Source organism: Balaenoptera acutorostrata, chromosome 8 (assembly GCF_949987535.1).
Source record: "Balaenoptera acutorostrata chromosome 8, mBalAcu1.1, whole genome shotgun sequence".
Lineage (NCBI taxonomy): Eukaryota > Metazoa > Chordata > Mammalia > Artiodactyla > Balaenopteridae > Balaenoptera > Balaenoptera acutorostrata.
Genome location: NC_080071.1, coordinates 113667940 through 113685431, shown reverse-complemented (window position 1 = coordinate 113685431; position 17492 = coordinate 113667940). Strand labels below are relative to the sequence as shown.

Genomic DNA, 17492 nt, shown 5'->3' with positions numbered 1-17492 from the left:
ATGCTAGATTAATGCATTTCTGATTTCAAGGTGCTTTTTTTTTTTTTTAAGTAGGTCTTCCCTGAACATAATAATTCTATCCAACAGTGGGCTGTGGAAGAAAACATTGTGTGTGATCTATTTCTGGGGGGCTTGAAGGCTTAAAATACTATTTTTTACTAATGTGCCTGAAATATCAGATGAAATATAGTGATAATACGCAAAAGTGTCTTACGGTAATAGACTTTTTTTTCTTTCCATGTGTTTGTTGCAGGATCTAAGGGAGGAATGTGTAAAGTTGAAAACAAGAGTGTTTGATTTGGAACAACAGAATCGAACGCTAAGCATCCTTTTCCAACAGCGAGTCAGACCAACTTCTGATCTGCTCCTCCAGGTATGTGTTTCTGTGCAAGACAAACTTTGCTACTGAAATGCTATTGACAAGAAGTGAGTTAAGTTCAAAAGGTACCACTATCTCCATGGGCAAGACATATTGCATCAGAACCTCCATTCTCTCCCCTCTCAAGGGATGTCATTAAAATTGAATATCTCTTAAATGTCTGACTCTTTAAATCTAATTTTGATAAAGAAATGCATCAACAAATAATAAACAGGTAAAAGGAAACAATCAGAGGTATCAAGTGAAACCGGGGAATGGAGTCAGCAAATAATTGATTGCTTTGGGGACAAGTATTAGTAGTCTTGCACTGCATGATAAGCAAGGCAGAGTCTTATGTGATGCCGAAGTACATTTCTTTATTCCAAACTCTCTGTAAGCAAAACTACAGCTGGGGTTTGTTGTGCTTTCGTATCTCTCTCTGTGCAGCCTGCCTCCTCACAGCCTAATACTTCCTCCACTCCGCCTCAGTATCTTACAGGTTCTCTTCGTCTAAGCGTTCTCACCAAACTCAGTTGCCTTCATAACAGGGAAAGACGTGGAAAGGCAAACCATTTGAATCATTTTGAAGCTGCCCCCAAGAAAGCACTAGAAAATATATCTGACTGCAGGGAGACACATGGATTGGCAAAGGGGTCTTGGAGGCTGATCTTTGCTGTTTCCTATTTTTTTTAAATGCTATTAATGTGCATATTTGCTCAAACAAGCTCCAAGTTTGCAAAGGATAACCCCCAGCTGCCTGGTCTGTTTGACTAAAGGAAAGGGGAAAGACAGAGATACCCTCTAGACTAGCCTGTCACCACTGTAGCCGCTAGCCATGTGGTGCTATTGAAATTAAACATTAATTTAAATTAAGTTTCTATGTCCAACTAGTCAGATTTCAAGTGTTGAAAAGCCACACATGGCCGGCAGCTACCATATTAGACAGTGTTTGTATAGAACATTCCCATCATGGTAGAAAGTTCAGCACTCTTCCAGATGGTTGAGACAGTGTTGCTAACTTACCCTCTGAACTTTGGCACAAACATCTTTCCCTGATTCCTCAGGGAAATAATGAGAAATTGCAGTTCATTTCAGAGAAAGAAAGATGTTTGGTAAAACCACACATCAAAATGTAGTCCCCCCCGCCGCTGCCCCCGATGAAAAGGAAAGAGCTCTCTGAATTGTAAAATAGATCTCATCTCTTAAATTAATTTTCTCTCTGCTTTATCTATTAGCTCATAATTCATAATTTATGACTCATAAATTGTGTGGGAAAAAAATCATCTATCTCTATTCTGTTTCCTGATCCTGGCCACGATAAATGTTGGTCAGAGAGAATCTTGCATCTGTTAAAAGTTGTATCTCATTTGCTCTCTTATAATCAAGATCCAGTATTGTAATTGCTTTTGACAGCTATTGCATGTTCATGAATTTTTCCATTTTACGTGTTTTAACTTGAGGCTTTTCTGGAACAATTTTTAAGGCTCTGCAGTCCCTGTGTGTGAATCATGATGGTTCATTTCCACAGTAAACACATGTGCCATAGATCTTTAAGCTTCTTCACTGGCTGACACAAATCTCTTAAATACGTGTCCAACTGGCAGGGGATGGTGTCTGCGCTAACAATAGAACTCAGTGTTTACTCCTTGGGTGTCTCCAGCCAACACACTGTTTCTCCCCAAATAGACCTCACTTCCAGGAGCCCTTCTAATTTAGATGGAATTTGTAAAAGATGGGCTGATAGTAGTTCTGTGTGGTAGAATAATAGCAAGGATGATGCCTGCCCTCTAACATCTAAGGGCTCACAGTCATAGACAAAGTTGCTGGCTTTTCAGGTGGTCTGTTCATTATATGACCTGTGATTTTTTTACTTTCTGGTGGCACGAATACATATCATGGAACACTGGCTAAAGTAAAAGCAGTTTGAGCTTGCTTTGCACCTGTGGAAGCTCTGTAATTATTTGCTGAATGGAATAAGGAATAAATGACCCAGATTCATTCTGCAAGTTGGGGAGTTATTTGACATACACCTAAGAGAGGTTCATACCCCTGCCTCTTCTTCTGAATGTCTCCTGTCTTGTGTGGAGGCTTTGGAGCTATGCAGCCGTGCTGGTCCAGCCCAGTTTGTTTGAGGGTGTGTCTGGTGAGCCCAGCAAACCCACCAGTGTACCTGGTCCCGAGGATGAGAGATGTTACAGCTCCTGCCCATGAACTGGAGATTCAGTACAGAACATTTCTAAGTAGGTTTCTGTGTATCTTAACAAACTGCATTAGTTGTCATCTGCTGAATACAGCCTAATGATTCTCTACAATCGAAGTAGCCACCTGAAGAGAAATACAGAAAGAAGATTGTTGAACACATTGTGATTTTAGTAGATACATTGTTAAGTAGTAGAAAAGAAAATAATTTATAGGAAATAGCTAATTATTTGTCCCTCAGAAACAGAGAATAAGAGGTTACATGGATATTCTTTAGCAAATTCTGATATAGGAGGAACAAAAAGAGATAGTTCTAAGGATTCGTTGACAGATTCTGGGGAACTTACAAAGGGGACCAGTCCATGATGGGAAAGAAAAGAAGCCTAACCTGAAATTTAAAATCTTAAGAATGGCCATAAACTTCTCTGTTGATTCCAGTTTCCAGAAAAGCATCTCTGGGACTATGGGTGGAAACAAATCAGATTAATAAGGGCCTCCATATTAAAATCAATAATTTGAGCTAAATTCTAATGGATTAAGAAACCAGTATAGCAAATAAAATCTAAAAGTAACATTCTTAACGGAACCGGAGTCTATAACTAACCTTATTTGAACTCACTGGCCAGATTAACCAATGCTCACCATTTCCTCTTATAAAGTATATTAGATTACACTCTCAATTTACCAAACATTGACAACCAGTTGAAACTCTCTACTAAGAGTACTTAATTCTCTTACCAGTTGAGTTGAATTTCCACCATGAATGAGTTATGTTTGTAACTCAGTATGTTCACGTGACTAGTACTTGTCACGGTGACTATGCAATTTTTAACTACTTTATAAACTGATGAAATGTGATGCAAAAAGAATTGTTTCTATAAGACAAAGTTGAATGCTTCAAAAACACTATAAAGGCACCTCCCTAAAAATGTCTGTGATCAAATGAAATATAGGTGTGTAACTGCAAAAAAAAAAAAAATGTGGGCGATGGGAAATTGTATTAAATGTAGAGGCACTCTGCTTGCAAATTGCTTCTCAGGTGGTTTTAAGTTCTTGTTCCGCTATTAAGAAAAACAAAACCTAGAAATCATAGACGATGCATAAAGCATGTGTTTGATGCCAAAAAAAAAAAAAAAAAAAGACATTGGAGGACTCTAATAATATGATCCCTAGGCAAAAAATCCAGCCTTGGCCCTACCAAAAAAAAGAAGTGCTAGATACTGTTCTACAACCTTTATAGTGTTCACCAATTTATCTCCATTACAGTGCTGTCAGGTAGGAACTATCTCTATACCCATTCTACAGATGAGGACACTTAGGCACAAAGAGGCTGTGTCACCCAGTGGTAATTGACAGACTGGGGATTTAAATCCATGGTCAGGGTCCACTTCCTCCCTTTCACTTCCTGTCTGTGCTCCCTCTGCATGGAATACAAATGGACACGAGGAACATTTTTCTGATTCTGTACTCTGACAGACATTCTGATTAACGGGCCCACCTGTGCTCAGATCAGTTCAGAGGGCTTCTGCAGTGTAATCGCAGTAAGGAGCCTACTATATTTACACATTTCTGAAAGCCTCTTGATCTGTGGCATCCAAGATTTTCCCCTCTCCTGTGTGTTCTTCTCTTGTCTTGCTTTGGACACCTGTGTTATCGTCATCTTGATAGGACATTATTCTCATATTTTCCGCCTAACACAGTTTATTCTTCTCCTTTTTATCTGATATTTCAAAGGGGTCCTATACTCATATCCTTGGGCCAAGATAGAAAGAAAAGAATGTTATAGTGTAGATTATTCTCACAAACAGTTGAGAATCTGACAGCTTAGAACCACGGTGTAAAACTTTGCTGTCACTTCTGAGAGCGTTGACTTTTTTTTGCTAGTGTTTTGTTTTATATTATTTCAGATGAGATGAGACGATTTTAAAATTCTCTTTGTGCTTCTGATGTATTTTTCGTTCATTGCATCTTTTTTATTTAATTTCATATGCAATTATGGCATCCTAGAGTCACATGGTACTGATGGTGGAGGTCATGCAGGACAACCCCCATAACTAGGGATTTCATGTTAACTTTCATTTCACCTAAATAGGAATCTCCTTGAGGGCAGCAATTATGCTGAATGTTGCATTTTACCCTCCCACAGATATTATCACCATTCATAATACATAGTGTATACTTTGATGGCTTAACATTTAATTCAATATATTTTTTTAACTTTTTATTTTATATTGGAATATAGCTAATTAACAATGTTGTAATAGTTTTATGTGCACAGCAAAGCAACTCAGCCATACATATACGTGTATCCATTCTCCCCCAAACTCCCCTCCCATCCAGGCTTCCACATAACATTGAGCAGAGTTCCCTGTGCTATACAGTAGGTCCTTGTTGGTTATCCATCTTAAATATAGCAGTGTGTACATGTCAATCCCAAACTCCGTAACTGTCCCTTCCCCCCAGTAACCATAAGTTTGTTCCCTAAGTCTGTGAGTCTGTTTCTGTTTTGTAAATAAGTTCATTTGTATCATTTCTTTTTAGATTCCGCATATAAGAGATACCATACGATATTTCTCTTTCTCTGTCTGACTTACTTCAATCAGTATGACAATTTCTAGGTCCATCCACGTTGCTGCAAATGGCGTTATTTCATTCTTTTTAATGGCTGAGTAATATTCCATTGTATATATGTACCACATCTTCTTTATCCATTCCTCTGTCAATGGACATTTAGGTTGCTTCCATGTCTTGGCTACTGTAAACAGTGCTCCAGTGAACATTGGGGTGCATGTATCCTTTCAGACCATGTTTTTCTCCAGATATATGCCCAAGAGTGAGATTGCAGGGTCATATGGTAGCTCTATTTTTAGTTCTTTAAGAAACCTCCATACTGTTCTCCATAGTGGCTGCCCCAATTTACATTCCCACCAACAGTGCAAGAGTGTTGCCTTTCCTCCACACCCTCTCCAGCATTTATTGTTTGTGGATTTTTTTTTAAATTTTTTTATTTATTTATTTTTAGCTGTGTTGGGTCTTCGTTTCTGTGCGAGGGCTTTCTCTAGTTGTGGCAAGTGGGGGCCACTCTTCATTGCGGTGCATGGGCCTTTCACTGTCGCGGCCTCTCTTGTTGCGGAGCACGGGCTCCAGACGCACAGGCTCAGCAGCTGTGGCTCACGGGCCTAGTTGCTCCGCTTCACGTGGGATCTTCCCAGACCAGGGCTCGAACCCGTGTCCCCTGCATTGGCAGGCAGATTCTCAACAACTGCACCACCAGGGAAGCCCATTTGTGGATTTTTTGATGACAGCCATTGTGACTGGTCTCATTGTAGTTTTGATTTGCATTTCTCTAATAATTAGCGATGTTGAACATCTTTTCATGTGCCTCTCGGCCATCTGTATGTCTTCTTTGGAGAAATGTCTACGTAGGTCTTCTGCGCATTTTGTGGTTGGGTTGTTTGTTTTGATGATATTGAGCCACATGAGCTGTTTGTAAATTTTGGAGACTAATCCCTGGCTGGTCCCGTCATTTGCAAATATTTTCTCCCAATCTGTGGGTTGTCTTTTCGTTTTGTTTATGGTTTCCTTTGCTGTGCAAAAGCTTTTGAGTTTAATTAGGTCCCATTTGTTTATTTTTGTTTTTATTTCCATTATTCTGGGAGATGGATTGAAAAAGATATTGCTGCAACTGATATCAGAGAGTGTTCTGCCTTTGTTTTCTTCTAGGAGTTTTATAGTGTCTGCAAAATGGACATTACAATAAGTCTAATTAATGTCTGTCACTATGTACAGATTTCTTTTTCTTGTGATGAGAACTTTTAAGATCTCTTGGCAGATTTCAAATATTCAATACAGTATTAATAACTAGAGTCACCATGCTGTACATTACATCTCCAGAAGTTATTGATCTTATAACCAGAAGTTTATACCTTTTGATCCCCTTTATCAGTTTCCCCAACTCCCCACCCCCACCAATCTGTTCTTTCTTTCTATGAGTTCTTTTTTTTAAAAAAATTCCACGTGTAAGTGAGATCATGCAGTTTTTACTTCTCTCTGTCCAACTTATTTCACTTAGCGTAATGTCCTCAAGGTCCATCCACGCTGTCACAAATGGCAAGATGTCATTCTTTTTTATGGCTGGATAATATTCTATTACATATATATGTAAATATATAAATATATCTCTAAAATACATTTATATCTTATATATATATAAAATACATATCATATATATCACATTTTCTTTATCCATTTATCCATCGGTGGAGACTTGGATTGTTTCCACGTCTTGGCTACTATAAAAAATGCTGCAGTGAACATGACCGGGCAGATAATCTCTTCTCTGAGATAGTGATTTCATCTACCTTGAGTTTATGCCCATAACTGGAGTTGCTGGATCATATGGTAGTTTTTATTTTTTAATTTTTGAGGCACCTCTATACTGTTTACCATTGTGGCTACACCAATTTACATTTCCTACCAAGAGTGTACAAGGGCTCTTTTTTCTCCACATTCTCACCAGCATTTGTTATCTCTTGTTTTTTTGATAATACATTTTAACAGGTGTGAAGTGATGTCTCATGTGGTTTTGATTTGCATTTTGCTGATGATTAGTGATCTTGAGCACCCTTTCATGTTCCTGTTGGCTCTTTGAATATTTTCTTTGGAAAAAGGCTTATTCAGGTCCTTTGTCCACTTTTTAATTGGATTATTTGATACTTTGCTATTGAGTTATATGAGTTCCTTATTTATTTTAGATATTACCCCTTATCAGATGTGCGGTTTGAGAATATTTTCTCCCATTCTGTAAGTTGCCTTTTATTTTGTTGATTGCTTCTTTTGCTGTGTAGAAGCTGTTTAGTTTGATGTAGTCCCATTTGTTTATTTTTGCTTTTGTTGCTTGAGCCTTAGGTGTCACATCCTTGAAATCATTGCCAAGACGAATGTCAAGGAGGTATTTTTCCCCTATGTTTTTATTATAGGAGTTTTATGGTTTCATATCTTACATTTAAGCCTTTAATTCATTTCGAGTTAATTTTTTGTGACTGGTGTAAGATAGGGGTTTAGTTTAATTCTTTTACCTGTGAATATCCAGTTTTCCTAGCACTGTTAATTGAAGAGCCTGTCTTTTCTCCATTAAGTATTTTTGGCTCCCTTGTCAAATATTAGTGACCATATTATGCATGGGTTTATTTCTGGGTTCTTGATTCTGTTCCATTGCCCTATGTGTCTGTTTTTATGCCATTTCCATACTGTTTTGATTACGATTGCTTTGTAACACAGTTTGAAATCAGCAAGTGTTATATTTCCAGCTCTGTTCTTCTTTCTCAGGACTCCTTTGCCTATTCAGGGTCTTTTGTGATTCCAGACAATTTTCAGGATTGTTTTTCTATTTCTGTAAAAAATGCCACTGGAATCTTGATAAGTGTTGCACTGAACCTATAGACAGCTTTAGGTAGTATGGATATTTTAATGATATTAATTTCTCCAATCCATGAACATAAGATATCTTTCCATTTATTTGTGTCATCTTCAGTTTCTTTCATCAGTATCTTATAGTTTTCATTGTAGAGACTTTTCACTTCCTTGGTTAGATTTATTCCTAAGTATTTTATTCTTTTTGATGCTATTATAAATGGGGTTGTTTTTCTTGCTTCTTTTCAGATAATTAGTTGTCAGTGTATCGAAACACTATTGATTTCTGTATGTTGATTTTGCATCCTGCAACTTTATTCAATTCATGATTATCTAAAAGTTTTTTATGAAGTTTTTACATTTTCTTTATATAAAATCACATCATCTGCAAATAGAGACAATTTTACTTTTTGCTTTCTGATTCTAATGTCTTTTATTTATTTTCTTTGCTTGAATGCCCTTACTAGAACTTCCAGTACCATGATGAATAGGAGTGGTGATACTGGTCACCCTTGTCTTGTACCTGATAGAGGAAAAGCTTTCATCTTTTCACCACTGAGTATGATGTTAGCTGTGGACTTATCATATATGGCCTTTATTATGTTGAGGTATATTCCTTCCCTACATAGTTTGCTGAGCTTTTATTATAAATGAATGTTGAATTCTGTCAAATGCTTTTTCTGTATCTACTGAGATGATCATAGGATTTTTAAAATTCTATTATTGTGATATATCACACTTACTGATTTGCGTATGTTGAACCATGCTTGCGCCCAAGGGATGAATCCCAATTGACTTTGCTGTATGATCCTTTTAATGAGCTGTTGAAATCAGTTTGCTAGTACTTTGTTCAGAATTTTTACATCTATATTCATCAGGGATATTGGCCTGTAGTTTACATTTCTTGTAGTGTCTTTATCTGGCTTTGGTATCAGGGTGATACTGGCCTCATAAAATGAATTTTGGAATGTTCCCCTCCTCTTCAATTTTTTTGGAAGAGTATGAGAAGATTTGGCATCAGTTCTTCTTAAATCTTTGGTAAAAATTTACAAGTGAACTATCAGGTCCTGGGCATTTCTCTGTTGGGAGGTTTATGGTTACTGATTCAATCTCCTTACTCATTCTTAGTCTGTTTAGAGTTTTTGTTTCTTCATGATTCATTCTTGGTAAGTTGTTTGTTTCTAGGAATTTTTCAATTTATTCTACATTATCCAATTTGTTGGCATATAGTTGTTCAAAGAAGTTTCTTATTATCCTTTGCATCTGTGGTATCAGTTGTAATGTCTCCTCTTTCATTTATAATTTTATTTATTTGAGTCCTGTTTTTCTCTTGGTTAGTCTAGCTAAAGGTTTGTCAGTTTTGTTTATCTTTTCAAAAAACCAACTCTGTAGTTTTGTTAATATTTTCTATTATTTTTTATTTTGTTTATTTCTCCTCTTTTTTTTATTTCCTCCCTTCTGCTGCTATTGGGCCTCATTTATTCTTCTTTTTCTAATTCCTTGGGGTATAAAATTTGTTTATTTATTTGAGAGTTTTCTTTTGTTTTTATGTATGTGTTTATCCATATAAACTTCCCTCTTAGAACTGCTTTTGCTGCATCTTGTAAGTTTTTGTATGTTGTGTTTCCATTTTCATTTGTCTCAAGATACTTTTATATCTTTTCATCTCTTCTTTGATCCCTTGGTTGTTCAGGAGTGTATTTTTTTTTAAAAATCCATGTATCAAATATTTGTGAATTTTCCTGTTGTTGATTTCTAGTTTCATATCATTGTGTTTGGAAAAGATTTGGTATGATTCAGTGTTCTTAAATTTACTAAGACTTGTTCTGTGGCCTACCATATGATCTATCCTAGAAGTTGTTCTGTTTGCACTTGAAAAGAATGTGTATTTTGGTGTTGTTGAATGGAATGTTCTGTATGTGTCTGTTAGGTCTGTTTGATTTATAGTGTTATTCATATCCACTGTTTCCTTATGGATTCTCTGCTGGATGATCTATCCATTTTTGAGAGTAAGATATTAAAGTCTCCAACTATTACTGTATTGCTGTTTATGTCCCCTTTTACTTCTGTTACTCTTTGCTTCATATATTTAGATGCTCCAATGTTGGCTACATAAATATTTACCATTGTTATATATTCTAGGTGGACTGACCCCTTTATCATGATACTATAACCTTTTTAGTCTCTTTTGAGCATTTGCAGCTTAAAGTCTATTTTGTCTGATATACGTATAGCTAACTCTGCTTTCTTTTGGTTACCATTTGTTTGAAATATCTTTTTCTACCCCTTCACTCCCAGGCTGTGTGTATCTTTAAAGCTAAAGTGAGTCTCTTGTAAGCAGCATATTGTTGGATTTTTAAAAATTTTATTCTGTGTCTTCGGATTGGAGAATTTAATCCACTTACATTTAAAATAATTATTGATAGGTGAGGACTTATTACTGCCATTTGATTAATTGTTTTCTGATTGTGTTGTTAAACCTTTGTTCCTTGCTTCTTTTTTTTTTTTCTTCTTATCTTACTGATTTATTTTGTGATTCGATGACTTTTTGTAGCAGTATGCTTTGTTTATCGTAATCTTTTGTGTAACTACTACAGGTTTTTCCTTTGTAGTTATCATGAGACTTACATAAATATCTTCTATTTATGACATCCTGTTTTAAGCTGGTAACAACTTAACTTCAACAGCATACAAAAACTTTACACTTTTTCTTCTCCCTTCTCACATTTTATGTTTCATGTTACAATTTACACATTTTGTGTATCCAATAATAAATTACTGTGGTTATGGTTATTTTTAATACTTTTTTCTTTAACGTCTTAAGCTAGAGTTGTAAGTGAACTATGGAACACCATTACAATATTAGAAAATCTGGCTTTGCTTATATATTTACTGTTACCACTGAGTTTTTTACCTACATTCATATACTTTTATGGTGTTAATGAGCATCATTTTATTTCCTCTGGAAGAACACCCTGTAGCATTTCTTGTAAAGCATGTCTGGTGGTGATATTTATCAGCTTTTATTTGTCCGGGAAAGTCTTTATCTCTCCTTCATTTCTGGTATTCTTGGCTGTGCATTTGAATAAATGGTCACCTCCTCCAGGTTTTACAGGTTCATTCCAGCAGAAACAGTCCTAAACCATAATGCATATATTGTTTTTCTTGAGTGTGTCCCCTAAACCCCATAGGTTTTTAAACATTTTTTTTCTTTCTTTTTATTCTTTTCTTTTTTTTTATGTTGCTCAACTGACTGGATAATTTCAAATGACTTATTTTCTAATTCACTGATTTATTCTTTTGCTTGGTTGAGTCTGCTGCTGAAGTTCTCTATTGGATTCTTCAGTTCAGTCAGTGTATTATTCAGCTCTAGGATTTCTGTTTGGTTTTCTGGATGGGTTCTGTTTCTTTGTTAAACTTCTCATTTCGTTTGTGCATTATTTTTCTAATTTTATTTAGCTGTCTGTGTGATCTTGTAGTTTACTAAACTTCTTGAAGAGGATTATTCGGAATGTTTTGTCAGACAGTTCATAGATCTCTATTTCTTCAGGGTCAGTTATTAGAGCTTTATTAGTTTCTTTTGATGGCATCATGGTTACCTGATTCTTTGTAATCCTTGACTCTTTGCATTGGTACCTGTGCATTTGAGAAAGCAGTTTCCTCTTCCAGACTTTACAGATTCACTTGGGCAGAGGCAGTCCTTCACCTGTCAGCTCAGCTTGGGGTTCTGACGAGTCAGCTGGTAGCATCCTTAGAAGTGGGGCTTGCTATCAGGGTCTCTATTTGGGGGAGGCCACTGCCCAAGCTCTGAGTTCAGGGGTGCCACTGGCTGGGAACAGTTGGCTAGGACTACTGGCTTGGTTCTTTTCCCAAGTGCAACTGTAGAATGGACTCCACAGTTGCTTGCATTCAGTGGTCAGGCTTCCTAGTCGGGCGCTATACTCAGTAGTTAAGGGGGCCTGCAAATTTACTTCCCTGCCTGGCCAAGGTCATAGAACTGCTGGAATGGCTCACTGTCTGGGGACCAAGGCCAGGCAAAACTGTCCCCTGAGCTCCCTGGTCAGGCAGAGCCACTGACTTGATTCTGCAGATGGACAGAGCTACTGACTGGGTTCTCTGCTCAGGTGCCCCTGTAAGTGCAGCTATAGGCTGGGCCACTTAGCCTCCCAGGTGCTCTGGTTATGCTTCCTGATCAGGCAAGGCTGAGGGCTCTACTCAACAGTAGGTGGGGGTGGCAGCCTACTTCCCTGCCCAGGCGGTGCAGCAGAACAGGCCCGAAGGCCAGCATTGCTTGTTGTTTGGGGATCAAATCAGGCAGAATTGTGCATCAAGTACTCTGGCCACATGGGGTCACCAGCTTGGCTCTGAAGATGGGCAAAGCCACTGGCTAGGATCTCCTCCTCCACCGTGAGGAGGAACTTAGTCTGCCCAGATCTAAGTGCTGGTTACTGTAAGCCCTGCCCCCCTTTGATGTGATCTCCAGTGTCAAGCCCCGCAGCTTCCTTGTGATCCCCATGGGGTGAGACCCAAATGGGCCTCCCAGGGGGTGACCCACAATGCTGGGAAGGTGGATGTCCACCTTGGGCTCTTTGTGTCCCACTAGAGAAACCATAGGCCCCAGGGGCCCTCTCAGTGTGGCTCTGTGTCATCCTGAGGGAGGGGTGATGGGATTAGAGTCTAGCCGTTCCTCTTACCCTTCTAATGAGGTCTTTCGCGGTCTCTGTGGTCCCGAGGGGTGCTGCCGGCGCACGTCCGTCTTCTGGGATTTTCACAGTGGTGTCTTGCCTATGTTGGTGTCACTAGCTGGTCTTCTAGTGAAGGGGACTGAATTCAGGAATGACCTGTGTCACCATCTTGATGACATCACCCTTGAGGGAGATGCTTCTAACGACAGTAAGATTGTAATAGTCTTGGTTTGAAGACCATGCCTTTTTCTGTCTGCTTATGTGTATTTTTGTATCAATCCACTGTACCTAGGTGCCCAGTTCATATTTTTAATCCTTTTATTTATTTCTGAGAAGCAAAGATTTTTAGACATTTACATTCTTCACTACCTTGGAACTTGCCATTGCATAATGAACGCAGCCTCACAGAAGTACCCAGAGTTGAACAGTCAAACAGCCAGCCCAAAGACATCTCCTCTAGGGTATTTGGCCATCCAGAGAAATTGGAAAATGCCAGCCATATTAAACATTTCTAAATGTATGTATTTTGCTTTTTAAAAGGTCTACCTATCTGCCTTTTGGGTACTTTCAAAATATATACAGTTAAGTGAGGTGAAAAGAAGAAATCATTAAAAGGGCATTGGAATAATACGGAAAGCAATAAGGGAGGAGGAGTAGGTGAGTGAAGGAGGGATTGGGTGAAGGATGGGACAGTGGGTCTTGAGTTCTGGTATAGAAGGGTTTCGTTCTGATCAATCTGTGCCTCTCTTGAGCCACAAGCCATGAAAGAGTCAAGAGAAAAGGCAGGAAAATCCGCACAAGTTTAGAGCAGCTACCTGGCTTCCCACACGAGGATGTACATTTGCCTTATGAGTTTCTAAAACTGATCGGCTCTGCCCTTGAGCTGCTTGTGAGCCGGCCGCAGAGGCAGCCTCCAGCCCTGTGCTGTAGACCTGCTGTCTAATTCAGAAAGATCCACAGAGCAACAGGAGGAGCAGTCCGGTGATGCTTCAGGGATGCTGAGGACCGCCAGGGTCCATCCAGATGGCGGGGTACCCACCAGCAGTGATCTGTCATCCTGCGTGATCAGGGGACCATGCTGGCTTCCTTACGGACGTCTGCCAGCCATGAAAACACACGGAGAATGTGCAGCAGGGATTCTCTCTTACACACTGAGCCCTGGAAAGGACATTAACTTGTCTGAGGTACAGAAAGTGGCATCTCTGAGAAATCGGGGACGCTTTGAAAGATCACGCAACTCCTGCAGGGCGGGGCTTGCAGTGAGGAGATGCCTCACACGAGGTTGGTTTGGGAGCAAGTAAGAGCGGCAGAGAAGCTGAGGAAGAGTCTGCAGGGTTACGGCGGGATGTGATTTTTCTCCTCTGCGGGACGCACCCAAGGCCCTCTGTCCACTTCCTTTACCTTCAGCAGCCTCACTCGTCTTTTTTCCCTGACACAAATACCCCAGCCAAGCAGAAATACCCTCACTCCACACAGCATGGCATGGGTTTTCCTTCAGCTGTTCCATTTTGTATGTCATTCCCCCGTTCAAAATGCTGTTCGGCCTACCCCCATCCCACCCGCGGCCACTCCTCTTTATTCAGTTAACCAGCTGGGAGCACCAAGGGTCTGTTGGTGCTGGGGATTCAGGGGTGAAATGCATTTCCTCAACAGCTGTGGTCCGCAAATGCCATGCCGAGCAGAGTGCTATGGTGAGGGGCACGTGGTGGGGGGCAGGGTAGGGCTGGAGGCTAATTCTGTCGGGCGAGGGGCCTGGGGAAGACCTAACAGAGGAAATAATGCCTCTACGTGCGTCTAAACAAATGAAGAGAAGCGTGTTAAGTGGGCAAGGGAGAGCATATGTGCCAGCCGGAAGGAACAGTCTGTGCATGAAGGCATGCTTCCGGTCCTGTTTCTGAAGCTGTATGCTTTGGCCACGGTCCTGGAATAACCACCCCTGCCCCTCAATCCCCACACACACCTGGCTCACCAGGTCCCAGTCTGTATTAATCTGTTACTTTGCAAGTATGCTACAGTTTTTTTTCTCACGTGTTTGTTCTTCGTTCCCAAATCAGTTGAGGAGTGTTTTCTATTTTTGTTTTTTTTGCACAAGACCCAGGCTTATTGGTTCATGTGTCCTGATGTGCTTCCTGCCTGCAGTATTGTCAAGGGTACACGTGGTCTGTGAATGAAGTCAGGGTCGATTCCTACTCTGGACTTGGCTTGCTTTGACTTTTATTTTCATAGGGACAAGGGTCTCGCCTTACTTACCTCTGAATCCTCCCAATGCATACCTTTTAACAAAGCGAGCCTTGATAAATGTTGAGTGAATTAGTGACTGAGCGAACCTCTGGGGCGAATGGAAAGGCTTGCCAACAAGGAAAGAAGAAGGAGATGGCTTCACGAAGGAAGTGACCGCTAGGGGGAAAGAAGAGAAGGGAAGGAGAGCAGTCCTTAGGGCACTGTGTACATAAGACGTAGAAGGCAGACGTTGCAATATTATGTTTAGAGAAGTTGGGACGACCAGGGGAGCGTCTCTCTTCTTTTTAATGCATTCAGTTTTGTTATTGTTTGGTTGGTTTTTGCTTTAGTTTTATCTCCTCCTGTTGTCAGTGAGATCTCAGATGTGGTTTACATCTTGGAATTGTTTGTACCCTGTCGATATAGAGAACTGTATTACATGATACATCTTTGGCTGAGGGCCTGAGGTTCCATATGGTTTCATGGACGTGAGTCTTTAATCTCTCCCATCCCGACCCCCTACCCAAATATTAAGTTACTTAACGGAAGGCACCTGGCCTCCTGTTCTTTGTCTCTTCCTAAAACTAGATATATGCCAAGTATGTGTTCATTGCTTTCAAGAGCACATGGCTGGCTCTGCATAAACCAACCTGTCACCTGAAACAATGAAAAATCTGATGTTCTACAAGCAGCATTGCGAACTGAAATGCTTAAAGGGGCTGAGCCAGGTGAAGGGGTACGCAGAGGAGGCTGTGTACTCGGCTGCCAGCTCCAGCCGCTTGCGGTCACGTGGAAATGCTTGTTCGGTGTCATCATGGATTTAGACATTTTAAGAAACTGGAAATGCAGACACTTGTGTGCAGCCTCCTGACTTTTAAATGTTGGCGCCTGATTCAACTATTTTATAACACTGAGGAAGCCCAATAGAACATCTGTAGGCCAGATTTGACCTGCAACCTGCTTTTCTTTCCTTTTTCTAGTGATGGTGGATTTTAATTTAAAACATGGTACAAATTCTCAGAATACCTGGGCACCAGGCTTCACACTCATATTCATAATACAGCTAGAATATATTCCTGTGTTCATTATTTCAAGAAAAATTCATCGACCGTCTACTGAGGACACAGAATTTATCATTTAATAAGGAGACAGATAATATGAGCAAACAATTGTGCAGTAGAGTAGTAAATGAAACCGCAATATTTACCAGCAGAGGTCCTCAGAGGAAAGAGTGATTTTATCTGGGGTATCAGGGAGGCCTTTTAGGAGGTGGTGACAGCTAAAATGGACCTTGAAGGATGCATAGGAGTTTGTTAGGGTAACAAACAATTCTTAGACTAGATTCAGGACTAAGCTTAGTACTGGGGTTTATATTTAGATCAATCCCAGAGTCTGGCTTTAATCACGACTATAAAATTATAAAGTTGTCTTCACCTGATTTGGTCTTCTTTGGCCTTCCCAAACCCTTCCAGCAATATCAGATTAACTCACTGAGCTCTGTGGAAAAACAAAAACCTCTGAGGAGTTGCCATGCTAGTTGAATTCTCTGCCACTGTGACCTTCAACAGCCGTTCTTTCTAGCTTTTTATCTGAGTAGAATCTAGTTAAGCTAAATTAAAAAAAAAACTGATGAAAAATACAGAGCCCTCTGCGTCTGAGGTTTGTTTTAAGAATTTTAACATTAAACGAAGCTTTCAAACCTGAACATAAATCAACATTATATTGAAACAGACTAAGTGATTGAAATGTAAATTCAGGAAATGTACCTTGTAGCATGTAACCTTCAGGCTATATATTTTTTTCATATTTCAAACATAGAGGAAAACTTGATAATTCTGAATTTGGTGAATTTCACGCAGTCAATGTTTATCATAGTAACCTTAAAAGCTGCCCCAGTAAAAATTGTTATTAAGCATTACATTTTCATGAATTGTGGATAACTGTAAGGATTTGGAAATGCAAGGCAGCACGGAAAGTACTGAGAAAGGCATGGTGATGTTTACCTGGGGATTTGAATATGCAGATTGGAGCATTAATTTCTTGGCACTCAAAGCTGTGGAATGTCCGTTGCTATCAGTGGATGTTACACCAGGGAAATTTTATCCCTGGCACGAAAAGATTAAGTAACCCAAACTCTGACATGAAAGTCCAGTGTTTCCAGGAGCAAAAGCAATTTGGCTTTGTTCTGTCACCTCTCTTACCATGAGGATACACTTGTCTGAGAGCTGCCTGACATATTCGGGAACCATTTCGTGGAACCAGGTAGCGATTCGCAATCTGCCAAAGCTCCCTCGGAGACTCTGGAACAAGTCTTTAACGGATCAGCCTTCAGTGATGATGCATATCCTTGAAGTCCTGGCCGCATGGGTCAGGGGAGGGAGGGGAGGTTGGGGTATATACCAAGGAGACACATAGAAGCATCTGAAATCTCTCAGCAGAGCCAACCTAGAACGGGCTGAGCCTCCATGAGGAGAGAACTTCAGGCAGGTGTGAAGCTCAGTGCAGCTTGGGATAGTCAGACTCTAGGGACAAATGGGAGTGGCCTTCAGCTGTGCCTGGCCTGCTGCAGTCGCTCAGAAATACGCTAGGACTGGGCTCACACTAGTCCCCAAACTGAT

General features: G+C 39.9%; 1 protein-coding gene across 14 annotated transcripts in view; it reads left to right on the top strand.

The window, feature by feature from the left end:
- NCKAP5 (NCK associated protein 5) overlaps window positions 1-17492 on the top strand; it is a 1062317-nt gene that overhangs the window by 872736 nt on the left and 172089 nt on the right. For all 14 annotated transcript variants that reach the window (XR_009009050.1, XR_009009051.1, XM_057551412.1 and 11 more), the window contains one exon: window positions 254-373. Coding sequence is in view for 12 of the 14 variants with exons in the window: in XM_057551412.1 (XP_057407395.1) it covers window positions 254-373 (120 nt within the window). In the remaining 2 variants the exon portion in view is untranslated. The remainder of the gene's footprint in view (window positions 1-253; window positions 374-17492) is intronic.